Source organism: Hyperolius riggenbachi, chromosome 6 (genome assembly GCF_040937935.1).
Source record: "Hyperolius riggenbachi isolate aHypRig1 chromosome 6, aHypRig1.pri, whole genome shotgun sequence".
In the NCBI taxonomy this organism is placed as follows: domain Eukaryota; kingdom Metazoa; phylum Chordata; class Amphibia; order Anura; family Hyperoliidae; genus Hyperolius; species Hyperolius riggenbachi.
The window spans coordinates 167,650,428-167,665,470 of record NC_090651.1 but is presented as its reverse complement, the minus strand read 5'-3'; the positions used below and the strand labels follow the sequence as shown (position 1 = coordinate 167,665,470).

The 15,043-nt window shown below is 44.2% G+C and overlaps 1 protein-coding gene across 11 annotated transcripts in view; it reads left to right on the top strand.

Annotated features, from left to right (window-relative positions):
• The window catches only part of RBFOX2 (RNA binding fox-1 homolog 2), a 333,252-nt gene that overhangs the window by 185,264 nt on the left and 132,945 nt on the right, over nt 1-15,043 (top strand). For all 11 annotated transcript variants that reach the window (XR_011022079.1, XM_068240196.1, XM_068240201.1 and 8 more), the window contains exons 3-4: nt 1,902-2,042; nt 8,951-9,004. Coding sequence is in view for 10 of the 11 variants with exons in the window: in XM_068240196.1 (XP_068096297.1) it covers nt 1,902-2,042; nt 8,951-9,004 (195 nt within the window). In the remaining variant the exon portion in view is untranslated. The remainder of the gene's footprint in view (nt 1-1,901; nt 2,043-8,950; nt 9,005-15,043) is intronic.

Sequence of the window (15,043 nt, the reverse complement as noted above, 5' to 3'; positions counted from 1 at the left end):
ACTATACTAGCTATACTGGGCACTTCACTAGCTATACTGGGCACTACCTACCCATACTGGCCACTATACTAACTATACTGAGACATACTGGGGGGGATCACGCGACCAGCATTTCCTACCCCCGGCGTATATGGGGGTCAATCCTTTTTTCCTGGTTTTTCAGGAAAAAGTTGGGGGGTCGGCTTATATGCGGGTCGGCTTGCTTGCGAGTATGTACGGTAGTAGTGATTAAGCTTTTGGCAAATGAAAGGGATAGGCACTGAAAGGTGAAAATCGCTCTTGTCCCTTAGGGTAAAAACGCCTTTGGGGTTAAGTGGTTAAGAAACTGACAATCTACACCACACCATTCCATTTTCATAAAATTGATCGAAAAAATCCACCACTCCCAATCGAATAAAAATAGAAAATTCAATCAGATTTCTCAAACGAATAAAATTAAAAAAAAAAAATCTTTTACATTTTTTCTGAATAACCAGTAGTTTTCATCCAATTGCTGTAAAATCGTATCATGTTATTGTATGGTGTGTGGTCACCTTAATGCTCCTTTCTCTACCGAGGTAAGATTGTTTTATCTCATTGTGCTTTCCAGCTATTCACAATTTGGGTTGTGCCTCCTCCCACCTACTAGAGTCCAGTCACAGCTCGGTGTACACATTTTTCCTTTAAAAAAAAATAAAAAAAAAATTGACAAACTCTTTACTAGTACATCTCCATAAATAAAAATCTCATCAAAAAGTTAATATTTCAGGAATTCAATTCAGAAAGTGAATCGCCTATGTCGTACTGATTCATCACACAGAGTGCTATATTCCAAGCATTTATTTTTTTTCATTTTGTGGATTATGGGCTACAAGTAATGCAAACCCTTAATTCAGTATTTTTTTTAGAAATTAACATATTACATAAGACCAATTAAAAAAAAATAATAATAAAGAAATGTTGGCTTACTGAAAACTATTGTCCTGTACGCACTCATTGTCATGTTCATTATTTTGCCGGAATTACTGCTTCAGTGTGACGTAACATGGAGGTGATCAGCCCATGACGCTGCTGAGGTGTTATGGAAGCCCATCATGCTTCAGCTCGCCTGCATTGATGCGCTGATGCAGCACATTCACTGTTAACCTAGTCTTATCTGCCATGTGATTGGAATATTGTGCTCCATCTTCTCTACATTTTAGGTGTTTGTATAAATGTGCACAAAGTTCTTTAATGCAGGTATAGCTGCTTATTGAGACTTCCATTATGAATTATTCCCACCAATGAATCCTCTTCACCACTTCAGACTGGCCCACATAGGGCACAGGACCACCTGCAGCTCTGCTGATTTCAGTGGTCTGGGCTTTCATTCACCATAATTAGGCTGTAGTAACAATGTAGTAATGCATGCAGCCTAATGATAGGGAGCTCAGGACCACCAACAACTACAGTTGTGTCAATAGTCCTGAGCTTCTCAGGAACAGCTGCTTCATTGGCAAAGAAAATACATTATTGCAATAGATAATTCCTAACCGGAGCTTCGGGAACAATACACTTGCATGTCTGCATTGTTATAAAGCCCTTTGAGACAAAATTAACAGCATATTTAAATTTTGAGGTGCTTAGATCTGTTACACCAACATAAAGTCCATTTTTAGTTTACATACGCAGGTGAATTTACTTGCAATTAGCACAGATGAGGTTTTCTGTTCTCTAAGTAGCCTGTTATGTTCTATGGAGAGGAACGGCAGAGAGATGCTACAGCTCAAATCCAGGACTAGTGGTTGGCTTAACTATTGCATACCATATCTATGGGTTGTTATTACTTTGTGTGCAGAACTTGAGTACTAACCTGCAGGTACTTTGGAATGTTAACAACCTGGGTGCTAACTTGTTTCTATGTGCATATTTTCTGCATGCAGACAGATGTTTCTCAGACAGAAGGTCAACAACCACAAACACAGAGCACCGAGAGCACTGAAATCAAACCAACTCCCAAAAGGCTTCACGTTTCCAATATACCATTTCGCTTTAGAGACCCAGATCTACGCCAAATGTTTGGGGTGAGTTGGTTCGCCTTTTTTATTTTAATTTCTATATTTTACTGCACTATTGCATTTTGACAGACTTATATAATGGACATTGGCAATTTAGCTCACATCTCTCTTCCTCATCCTCTGTGTAAGCTATTGTACTTTCTACTCTCTGTACCTCATTACTCATTATCCTTGGTATGCTCTGTACTTTGCCCACATACCATTTTGTCTTAAAGCTTTGTGTGAGATGAAAGCAGCTCCCATAATTTATCACATCAGCTCTGTGAATTAATATGTAAATCATTCTGTTATGTCCTTAGGCCGTGTACAAAATCCTATGGATTCTGGTTCTCTATGGCTTAAAGAGAATCTGTACTCTAAAATTCTTACAATAAAAAGCATACCATTCTATTCCTTATGTTCTCCTGGGCCCCTCTGTGCTGTTTTTGCCACTCCCTGCTGCAATCCTGGCTTGTAATTGCCATTTTTATGCAGTGTTTACAAACAAAAAACATGGCATGAGAACAGCTCACTGTGCGACTGATGCAGAGCTTTGAGAGGGTGTGTAAAGCTTCTGCCAATGACAAGCAGTGCTGCACATTCCACACATTCCAGCCTCAGCCCGACAGAGCCGACAGAGGAAAGAAGATAAGATTTATTACAGAGACAGTGCAACTAGAAAAGGCTGCAGTATGCCAGAGCACATTAGAACAGGTATAGGAACTTATAGGATAGAAGAAATAAGGCTCAACATTTTGTTACAGAGTCTCTTTAAAGAGAATACGAGATGGATTAAACAAAAAAAAGGTTAGCTATTTAGAGGCTTCCCAAGTCCTTCTGGAGACCACAGCGGCTGTTCTGAAACCTTCTGGGAGATCACAGCCCTGCTCCTCTACGCTCATAGGCATGGCTGTACTGCGCCCGTGTGGGTACAGTTTGCGAATTAGCATGGAGTCGCTCCGTCTGTGAGCAGCTTTTGCTTACAGCGCAGTACAGTCACACTCTTAGGAAGTGCAGCCACGAGAACGTATCTGACAAGCTCTTGTCAGCTATATTCTGGGGGTCCACACACGTCAATGGTGGTCTCCAGGAGGACGTCTGAAGCCTCTGGAGGACCCAGAAGCTTTGCTTATCTTAGGTAAGTAGCTAACTTTTTTTTTTTTTTTTTTTTTTTTATTTTAATCTGCCTCGGGTACATTGAACTGAATTCTCCGTATTTCTTCTTCCCACGTCCTGCCTGTAGAGCCATATCAATCCATACCTGATTTTGATAAAAGTCAGCATAGCTTGAAACGGCTGTCTGAAAGTTGGATCTGTAAAACTTAAACACAAAATCCAGGCTCCTCACCTTGAGATAGGACATTTAAACAATTGTAGAGTTAATGGGAAGGTGCTGGAAGAGGTGTGGCGAGCAAAACATCAAAATGAACTTGCGCTCACTCATGAAAATCCTCATGCGAATACACTTACAAAAATAATGCAGCAATCAATGCTGTCCCTACAGCTAAGTTAAAAGTTTGGATCTTCGTTACTAGAATAAAGTCTCTTGCGTAGGACTACGCAAGAGACTTTATTCTTGTAACGAAGATCCCAGCTTTTAACTTAGCTGTAGGATCTGTACAACTGTCTGCTGTACACCAGTGGCTGTGGATGCTTGCCTTGCTTTTTACGGATTTGCAACAATGATTAGCATATTTTCACTGAGCTGCTGTGATGCATTATGGGATTATACGTTTGCTTACTTAAGGCTGAATATTTGCAAAACACCTTCTGTTTCAAAGGAGGCAACATTGTATTTGACATAAAATTAAAGGACAACTGAAGTGAAAGGATATGTAGGCTGCCATATTTTTTTTCTTTCTAAACAATATCAGTTACCTGGCAGCCCTGCTGAGCTATTTGGCTGCAGTAATGCCTGAATAACACCAGAAACAAGCATGCAGCTGATCTTGTCAGATCTGCATGCTTGTTCAGGGCCTATTAGAGGCAGATGATCAGCAGGATAGCCAGGCAACTGGTGTTGCTTAAAAGGAAATAAAGAAGGCAGCTTCCACATCCCTCTTGCTTCAGTTGTCCTTTAAAGGAACCTATTATTTAAACGCATCAGATCTCCATTTGAAAAAGAAACATGCTGGATAGTTACACCAATGTGGACAGGTTAATGTGTGGAATGAACGGACGCCACATATTTTAATGGAAATGAAAATTAGCAACTTACAGGTGGCTGAATTCAAATACATCCCAAAAACCAATAGTGAAAAAATGTGCTGGCTAAACTTTACTTGGCCACAGAATGTGGACTGCGAGGCCCATTCTTCTCCTCTTTTCCTCCCTTGCTGCAAAGTTGTGAGTGAGCTTAGAGACTCAGAGATGAAATAAGTGAAAGAGGGCAGCGAGGGATGCATCCGTGCTTATGGGGCTGGAGGAATCCCCGGGTAAGTAGAAAATCTTTCACTTATTTCATCTCTGAGTCTCTTTAAGTGAGAGGGTTAACAATAGTTTGTGACGTCAGTACGTACCAGCGTGAATCCGTACAGATTCACAGCGTATGCTGGCTGGACATGGCGCGCGAGCAATAGTTTGCCCAGCGCTGGGCTAGTGCATCTTGCCTTAATTTTATTGCAGCAAATCAAAATAAAACCGTTTGTATGGACCCACTTTCTTAAATGTATGCCTATACAACATTGTTCGAAGCTCCTAATGAGACAGATGGTGTCCTGGGGTATTGTTTCCTAAATCTGGACCACAACATCACTGAGCAACCACAGTCTGAGGGACAACCTGGTGGTGTCAGATATACTGAGACATATGTCTGAGAGATGTTCTATTGAATGTAAGCCAGGCAAGTGTGGAGACGTATTGGTGGTATAAATTTCCTTATACTCCATAACCTCTCTGCATACTCTCACTGTGTGAGTTTTGAACATTGTGGTGCACCAGAAGGAACTCTGGATCCACTGCACCAATGCAAGGTCTTACAAGGAGTCCAAGGTTTTCATTGCAATGCCTAATAGCAATTAAGGTGCTATTTTCTAGCCTGGAGGAGTTTGTCTGTGTACCCTTCCATTGATATTCCTTACCAAACCATCACTGACCCACAACCAAACCAGCCATGCTAAATCCCATTTGTCAGTAGTTCAGGGTGAGCATGGTTTCATTTATGAAAAAAACTGGGCTAATGGCGAACCTGCAAATTCTGGCATTCTAAGGCAATTGCCAATCAAGCTCCACTGCACATGGCAGTGAGCACAGAGTCTGCGAGAGGTTGTTAAGCCCTCAGGCCACCCTCCTGAAGTCTTTGATTGTTGGATCAGGGGGCCTGCCGGAGGTCACTCTGGCTGTGCCCATCCGGTTCCTCCTTGACCAATGAGCAGATACCAGTCCTACTGATGTGTTAAAGGGAACCTGAAGTATATGGAGGCTGCCATATTTGTTTCCTTTTAAACAATACCAGTTGCCTGTCAGCCCAGCTGATCTATTTATTTGGCGGCAGTAGTGTCTAAATAACACCAGAAGTAAGCATGCAGCTAATCTTGTCAGATCTGACAATGTCAGAAACACCTGATCTGAATATGCTTGTTCGGGGTCTATGGCTAAAAGTATTAGAGGCAGAGGATCAGCATGATAGCCAGGCAACTGGTATTGCTTAAAAGGAAATAAATGTGGCAGCCTCCATATCCCTCTCGGTGTGTACTGGAAAAAATGAAGAAAAAGGGACGGGAAGACACCGGGAGCCCGCTCTGGTGTATTATCTCACGTGCGCTTCTCACCAATTGTAAGAAGAGATTGTATATACTCATAAAGCCGCGTTGCACGGCCACGTTGAGGCAACTACTGCGTATCACATGTGGGGAAGTACCGTCCCCACTCGGCCTTGTGGTGTTGTTTCAACGGTCGCTGCTCCTTTGGAAAAGTGACACCTGTCAAGGTGTATCCCCTGGTCCCAAGGAGGGTGGAGGATTGTGGAATGCAGGAGGGTAGGAGGCGCTTTTATTGGCGTATTGCTTTTATTTTATTTATATTCTTTTACAAAATTGCACTCTTGATGTAAATCTTTTACGCCACAAACCACCTTACAAGTACCCTCCAGGGTGCCTCCTACCCTCCTGCATTCCATATCCCTCTCACTTCAGTTGCCCTTTAAGGACCACCTACAACCCTTTCCAGCTTTCCTAGAGTAACTGCATGTTTTTTGGAATCTCTTTCATGCCCTTAAGACATCCTGGAGGAGTGCAACCTCTGTAGGGTCCCGTAGTGACCCTAATCGTAACCAAATGCTGGAGAAGGGAAAAGCAGAAAAAGATAAGATAAAAATGTCAGTGGCATCCATCTGTTAAACTGTTCCTGTTTTGGAGGTCTTCTTGTTGTTGCCCCTCATGTCCACCTGTTGTTAATTTCATTAACACTAAAGGTGCATACACACATCAAACTATAGTCTTTGGAAAATGAAAGATCACAGACCAATCTTACCACCCTTCATGTAGTATGAGAGCCATACTCTACACAGTCTTTTCTATGGAGCTGAACTCCCCATCAGAAAAAAATCTTTGCAAGATGCTGCACACACAGATGCTGTACACATGCAACAGATCAGTATCTGCAAAATATCTGTTCCTGCCAAAAATCCATTCCTGCAAATTGCAATGATAGTCTATGAGCTCTGCAGATCATCATACACACATTATTTAACTGACATTCATCTGCAGATCAAGCAATCATCCGCAGATCTGAAAATCCATCCTGGTGGATCTGATCTGCAGATGAATGTCAGTTAAATCATGTGTGTATGATGATCTGCAGATCTCATAGACTATCATTGCAATTTGCAGGAATGGATTTTTTGCAGGAACAGATCTTTTGCAGATACTGATCTTTTGAGTGTGTGCAGCATCTTGCAAAGATTTTTTTCTGATGTGGAGTTAAGCTCCAAAGACTGTGTAGGTATGGCTCTCCTACTACATGAAGGGTAGTAAGATTGGTCTGTGATCTTTCATTTTCCAAAGACTATGGTCTGATGTGTGTATGAGCCTTAAAGCAGGTGAAACAGATTAAAGCTTGGTTCACACAAATCTGTAGATTTCCGGTCCAGCCCTGTCCGGTCAGTTTTGCATGAGTTTGCTAACAGTTTTACCTGACTGGACTGAAAATGTGCACCTTTTTATGTGTGAACACACCCATAGGCCTGGTGCACACCAAAAACCGCTAGCAGATCCGCAAAATGCTAGCAGATTTTGAAATGCTTTTTCTTCTTTTTCTGTAGCATTTCACCTAGCGTTTTGCGGTTTTGTGTAGCGGTTTTGGTGTAGTAGATTTCATGTATTGTTACAGTAAAGCTGTTACTGAACAGCTACTGTAACAAAAAACGCCTGGCAAACCGCTCTGAAGTGCCGTTTTTCAGAGCGGTTTGCGGTTTTCCTATACTTAACATTGAGGCAGAAACGCATCCGCAATCCAAAATCTGCAGCAGCCCGGGAGTATGCGTTTCTGTAAAACGCCTCCCGCTCTGGTGTGCACCACCCCATTGAAATACATTACCCAAGCGGATCCGCACCCGCAAGCGGATCGCAAACTGCAGCCGAAACGCTCTGGTGTGCACTAAGCCATAGATACACATACAAAACTGATCTAAATTGGCAGGACTTGGCCCCAGGTCTGTCAAAGGTTTCTGCAGCAGTGATTGTTTTATTGCAGTCAATTGTGCATACTCTGTGATGAACTTTGTGTAAACAGTCATTTCGAATTTATTACACAAAGTTATCACTGCAGGTATGTGCATAGGTCTTCCTGACCCCCCCCCAAAAAAACTCTTCTTTGCTAGTTAGATGGTAAAGCACTTTTTCACTGCAAAATTAAAAGTGCACAGAAAAAAAACACAATACTGAGTAAAAAGATCAAAACTGCTTAATTCGGGAAATCTTGAATTTATAGTCGATGTCTCAAGTAAAGTTATCATACCAGTTGTGTATATTTGTAATGGCTGTGGTATCACTGAGCAGCAGCCAGCGGAGTACAGTCAGCATGGTTGGTTGTGAATTGTGATGCTTGAGCAGATATCCAATAGTGAGGACAATTTGGTTGGGGTTATTTGATCTGACCAGTGAGGGAAGAGCAGGGGACAAGTTAAGTGGCATTATTGCACTTCTTGCAATTGTCAAGTTGACGAGAAAGGATGAGGATCTGTTGCTGTGGGCCTCTTACACAGGGCCGGGCAGAGGCAAGAGAGGCTCCAGCCTCAGGGTGCAGTGCAGGAGGGGGGCCGCACAACTCACTCAGCTATCATCATTCCCCTATTGTGTTTTGAAGCAGAGATAAAAAAGAAAAGGGGATACATGGCAGTGACTGCATGCCAGATAACTAGAGATTGAGGTGTTGGGGGGGGGGGGGGGGGTCTGGGTTGCCTCTTAGTAGAGTGTGACAGCTGGGGTGGGAGGGATGGAGGGGCGCACTTTGGTGTCTCAGCCTTGGCTGCTGGTGGACCTTGTCCCGGCTCTTCTCTTACATGTGTGGTTAAGCCCCTATGAACATGTAACAAGGTTGCTGCTTTCCTGCACAAATATATTAAAGCTTCTGGCAATACATAGTTACATAGTTACATAGTTATTTTGGTTGAAAAAAGACATACGTCCATCGAGTTCAACCAGTATAGAGGTATTACATAGACTTGTAATTGTTTTGGTACTATATATTTACTTTTAGCAGGACTATCTGTTTAATGGACGTTTTCTCCTCAAAATTCAAAATTGACACAGAACATTTTTCTGTATCCTATTGAAACTTATATTTAGTTAAAGGGATATTTTCGTTTTGTTGAGAAACATTGAAGGTTTACAGATGGACTGTATGTAATTTGCAATTTTGCAAAAAATTAACAAACTATACCTAAAATATCAAACCACCTAATGTTTGATTTTGATCTATTTCAATTTTTTTCACAGCAATTTGGAAAAATCCTTGATGTAGAAATCATATTTAATGAAAGAGGATCCAAGGTAGGCCTTTCAGCCTTTCTGTTTAAGCATTTTAACTACTCCTTAAGATTTTGTTCAGGTTTTCTTGGAAAATGGAAAACTCTAAATGAACTTACCTGGTTGGATGCCAGGATACGGTACTGGTCTGCATTGGTTAATGGTAGGTATACACAGGCACATACACAGTGCTTATGCCCTTTCTGCTTTAGGCTGTGCTCAGAAGAAGAAAACCTGTAGGTATTATGCACCACTGCTCTGACATGGGAGAATTCCACTGAACACTTTTCCCGTTGCAATGGATTTTCGTTTCAATTTGGCCTCTTAAAAGTATATTGGAATTGTGCTCTGCTGCTTTGCCTGATTGTTGTTGCATATAGTTCACTGTTCCTGGACAGTCCCACCTCAAGCTCAGGCAGTCCTAAGCACCTCCTAAAGCAGAAGATGTATGGGTACTGTGTAATAAAGGCCCCCATCCACTATGTAACTTCTTTTAATCCAAGGACAATCAATTCAATAAAGGAAATGAAAAAATCTAAATTTGGCCACAATGTATGTATTTTTATTTGAATAATGTGTCAAATTATTGAAAGTTGGTTGTGAAAGGAATCAGTTTTCATTGATCTTATTTTAATTGTCAAAAATTAAAAGCCACTGTTCATATTTAATAACATTAAGGTAATTACAGTGTAACAATATGAATATGAATTTGTAACTATCAGTTGCCCAGCAGATCAATTATCAAAAAAGTGGATGGCACATTAGGTTTATGCACAATCTACGAGTACATTGCATTGAAATCTAATATCAATCAAACATAGAATTGTTTTAAAATTGTACCAGTGGATGGGGGTGGCTTATGTCCCTGTGTACTGTTTTTTTTTTTTTGTTTTTTTTTTAATTAGGATAATGCTTGTTATACCTTTTGGTTTATCTTACTCAACAATCAGGAGAATTTTACCCATGTTGCATTAAAAATGTTTGCTAGATATTCTGGATCTAAGGCTCAAGAATGTTAAGTGTTCTGAGAGGTCAATAGTAAAATGCTTATGAAATTGGCCAAAATAACTAAATCCAAATTGCATAGAATTTTTTTTTTCGCAGTTGCCTGATCTATTTTTGAAAGACCACTTGTCTGTGTGTAAAAAATCTGTCTGTATACTTGTTTTATTGCATTTGACTCTAGTCTTCAAGCACAAAGTTGGGATGCATTTTGTGGCTAAAAGCACAAAGCAGGGATCCGATATTTGGCAGTTTAAATCCTATTCAGCCTGTTTTAGGTTGCGTTTTTTTAAGATCGGATCATAGATACTTGTTTGGCGCAGTACTTGGGCCATTTCTGATAGACACATGTTGATTTATTTTCTAGAATGTGATCTAGTGATAAAAAAGCAAAAAAAATTTTATCACACTCGCATGCAAATATTCAAACAAATGCATTCACAGGTTCACTCATCCAGGCACCACTGTTATCCCTACAGCTAAGTTAAATGCCAGGGGCTTAGTTCACAAAGGAATTCATTCTCTTGATTTGCCACCTACACTGCGCAGAAGTACCCAGGTAATCGTAGGTGTCCTAACTCTGGCCCTGTAACATGCATAGTGCAAAAATTCATTGCATCAAACCTATCTAGGGAGTAGGTGCACACATCCTGACGTCCTCTTCTGGGACTGATAGTGCATCATACCAATCGCACAAGGGAGCTAACGTAATGTATCCATGTGCACCATGCACGTACACCAGCATAAGCTGTGGGCAAGCTGACAGAAAACAGACTGGGAAGGAGGGAGTGCACTGGATAAAAACCCTGGCCACAAGAGTCAGTAACGAGAGAAAAAAAAAACACCTATATCCAGGCACGTCGCCTCCAGTTAGGAAATGTAAAATAAGTTGTTTTTTTTTAAAACTATGTAGCTAGCCTAGCGCTAGCTACATAATTCCCCCCTCCCGGCGGCATCTTACTCACCTTTCCGATCGCTTCTGGCGCATTAGCCCATCCGGAAATCCCATTCTGAACGGGATTTCTTGGAGGGCTTCCCCCGTCGTCATGGCAACGATCGTGATGACGTCATCGGGAGTCCCGATCTGCAGCACTGCCTGGCACTGATTGGCCAGGCTGTGCAGGGGTCTCGGGAGGGGGGGGGGCCTTACGCGACTGGTAGCGGCGCATCGGCGGCGAGAGGCCCCCACATGCAGCAAAGTGCTAGCTGTGTGTTTTAAAAAAAAAAAAGTTAAAATCGGCCCAGCAGGGCCTGAGCGGCGCCATCTAGCGGTCATGGACGAGCTGAGCTCGTCCATACCGCGAAGAAGGTTAAGGGGCAGAGGCTGCTGGTACCAAAGTGGTTAAGGAAGTTTTGTTTTGTGTTTTGCTATTTTTCTGGCCACACCCCCTTTGGCACCTCTCTTTCCTTAGGACATCTAAATAAGATATTAACTAGAGGTGATGTGCCTGGAGATGTTTTTTTTTTTTTTTTTCTTTTGAACTAGTGATCTTTGCTGCACTGGTTTATATGTACATTTTGCTTAAAGGAAATGTCAGGCAATTTAAGCTAGGCAAGCTCCACTTACCCGGGGCTTCCTCCAGCCCCTTGCAGCTGATAAGTTGCTCACAGCAGCTCCACTGCCAGCTGCCGGCCTGGGGTCCCTGCCGGTGCAGAGGCCAACCTCGCGAGGTCGCTCTTTACTGTGCCACAGTTAATCACTTGCACGTGGACTGGAGTGTTCTGCGCAGGCTGGGAGCGGAGCTGCAGCGAGGGACTTATGGGCTGCAAGGGGCTGAATGGAGGAAGTCCCGGGTAAGTAGAGCTTGCTTAGCTTAAATTTCCTGACATTTCCTTTTAAAGCAAACTTTTAATAAGGGGAATTTTCTCAATCTAATCCCTGACACTAAAACAGAATTTACTTGATATTTTTATGTTTAGGTGAGGCACATCTTAAACTGTGGCTTTAGGCAGTTTCTTGTAGAAAGGTACACTGATAGTGTTGAAGATAGTCTTCAGTCTAAATTTCATCTTCTCGGTTCAGCAGCTGTGTAATAATCTCTGTGTAGCAAGACCTGAAAGGGTTACAGTCACTCTCGGCACCATTTCTAATAGCCTAAAGCAAACCTGAAGTGAGAATTTAACTTCAGGTGTGATACTTACCTGAGTAGAGAGAAGGTTTTGGCTGGTATAGAACCTTCCAGTTCCCCCATGAAATCAGATCTGAGTGCGACTGCAGCTATTTGTATTCTCTATTTGTCTTTATTAATATCTGTTACCTTGCATAAAAGGGGTGTGACTTGGTGGTGTGTCCTGTGTTGATGGGCGGGGCTTAGGGCGGCCCTGGTGGTGTTACTGGGCGGCGGATAAATGCAACATGTCGAGACTGAGCGCAGCCGTGCTCAGATCTCACTCCATGGGGGGGGAGGGGGGGCGCATGTACAGTGCCAGTACTGGGTGCCATTTACCAGTTATCATATGTACTAGAATATATTTACTAATTAGACGAAAATAAAGTTTTCATTCCAAGTGACTACTTGAAATTCTTCTATTCCTTTTTAAATGTGTATTATTGTATACTTAGAGACACTGATATCTCGCTTCAGTGCTTATATATAGCAGGGGCATGTGTGCCCCTGCTAAAACGCCGCTATCCCGCGGCTGAACGGGGGTCCCTTCACCCCCAAACCCCCCCCCCCCCCCCCCCCTGCAAAATCAACGATCAACTTGGTCGTAAATTTTGCTCTTCCTGGAGGCAGGGCTAACGGCTGCAGCCCTGCCTCTTAGCGCGTCTGAGACGCGCATCGCCGCCTCTCCCCCGCCCCTCTCAGTGAAGGAAGACTGAGAGCTGCGGGTGAGAGGCGGACATATGCGCTGACAGACGCACGTGGGGCAGGGCTGCGGCGGTTAGCCCTGCCCCAATGCGGAAGCGCTCCCCCGCTGCACGGAGGGGATTTGGGGGATCAGGGACCCCCGCTAAGCCACGGGATAGCGGCGTTTTAGCAGGGGCACACATGCCCCTGCTATCTATGAGGTCTGAAGCGAGATTTATTCTCGCTTGAGACTCTCTTTAACCACTTAAGGACCGCCCCCAGCCGATGGGCGGCGGCAAAGTCCGGGCCCAAACGACCGCAATACGCCCATCGGCGGGGGCGGCTGCGGGAGTGGTTATGCGGCGATCGCGTCATTCGTGACGCGATCAGCCGCCGGGGACTGGCTCCGCCCACCGCTCGTAGTAACCCGCCGGCCGTTCGGAAGCGCCGGCGGGTTACTAGCACCCGGATCGCCGCACTTACATTGTATAATAGGCTTTGTAATGTATACAAAGCCTATTATACTGGCTGCCTCCTGCCCTGGTGGTCCCAGTGTCCGAGGGACCACCAGGGCAGGCTGCAGCCACCCTAGTCTGCACCCAAGCACACTGATTTCCCTCCCCCTGCCCCCTGATCGCCCACAGCACCCCTCAGACCCCCCCCTGCCCACCCCCCAGACCACTGTTTGCACCCAGTCACCCCCCTAATCACCCATCAATCACTCCCTGTCACTATCTGTCAACGCTATTTTTTTTTTTTTTATCCCCCCCCCTGCCCACTGCCCCCTCCTGATCACCCCCCCACCCCTCAGATTCTCCCCAGACCCCCCCCCCAGACCCCTCCCCCCGTGTACTGTATGCATCTATCCCCCCTGATCACCTGTCAATCACCAGTCAATCACCCCCTGTCTCTGCTACCCATCAATCAGCCCCTAACCTGCCCCTTGCGGGCAATCTGATCACCCACCCACACCAATAGATCGCCCGCAGATCCGTCATCAGATCACCTCCCAAATCCATTGTTTACATCTATTCTCTCCTCTAAACACCCACTAATTACCCATCAATCACCTATCAATCACCCCCTATCACCACCTGTCACTGTTACCCATCAGATTAGACCCTAATCTACCCCTTGCGGGCACCCAATCACCCGCCCACACGCTCAGATTGCCCTCAGACCCCCCTTTATCAATTCGCCAGTGCAATATTTACATCTGTTATTCCCTGTAATAACCCACTGATCACCTGTCAATCACCTATCAATCACCCCCTGTCACTGCCACCCATCAATCACCCCCTGTCACTGCCACCCATCAATCAGCCCCTAACCTGCCCCTTGCGGGCAATCTGATCACCCACCCACACCAATAGATCGCCCGCAGATCTGACATCAGATCACCTCCCAAGTGCAGTGTTTACATCTCTTCTCTCCTCTAAACACCCACTAATTACCCATCAATCACCCCCTATCACCACCTGTCACGGTTACCCATCAGATTAGACCCTAATCTGCCCCTTGCGGGCACCCAATCACCCGCCCACACCTCAGAACGTCCTCAGACCCCAGCCCTGATCACCTCGCTAGTGCATTGCTTGCATCTATTTCCCCCCTCTAATCACACCTTGAGACACCCATCAATCACCTCCTGTCACCCCCTAGCACACCTACCCATCAGATCAGGCCCTAATTTGCCCCGTGTGGGCTCCTGATCACTCGGCCAAACCCTCAGGTCCCCCTCAGACCCCCTTCCGATCACCTCCCCAGTGCATTGATTGCATCTATTTTCCCCTCTAACCGCCCCCTGAGACACCCATCAATCACCTCCTGTCACCCCCTAGCACTCCTATCCATCAGATCAGGCCCAAAACATCCTGTCATCTAAGAGGCCACCCTGCTTATGACCGGTTCCACAAAATTTGCCCCCTCATAGACCACCTGTCATCAAAATTTGCAGATGCTTATACCCCTGATCAGTCATTTTGAGAAATTTGGTTTCCAGACTACTCACAGTTTTGGGCCCGTAAAATGCCAGGGCAGTATAGGAACCCCACAAGTGACCCCATTTTAGAAAGAAGACACCCCAAGGTATTCTGTTAGGTGTATGATGAGTTCATAGAAGATTTTATTTTTTTGTCACAAGTTAGCGGAAATTGATATGTATTGTTTTTTTTTTTCACAAAGTGTCATTTTCCGCTAACTTGTGACAAAAAAAAAATCTTCTATGAACTCACCATACTCCTAATAGAATACCTTGGGGTGTCTTCTT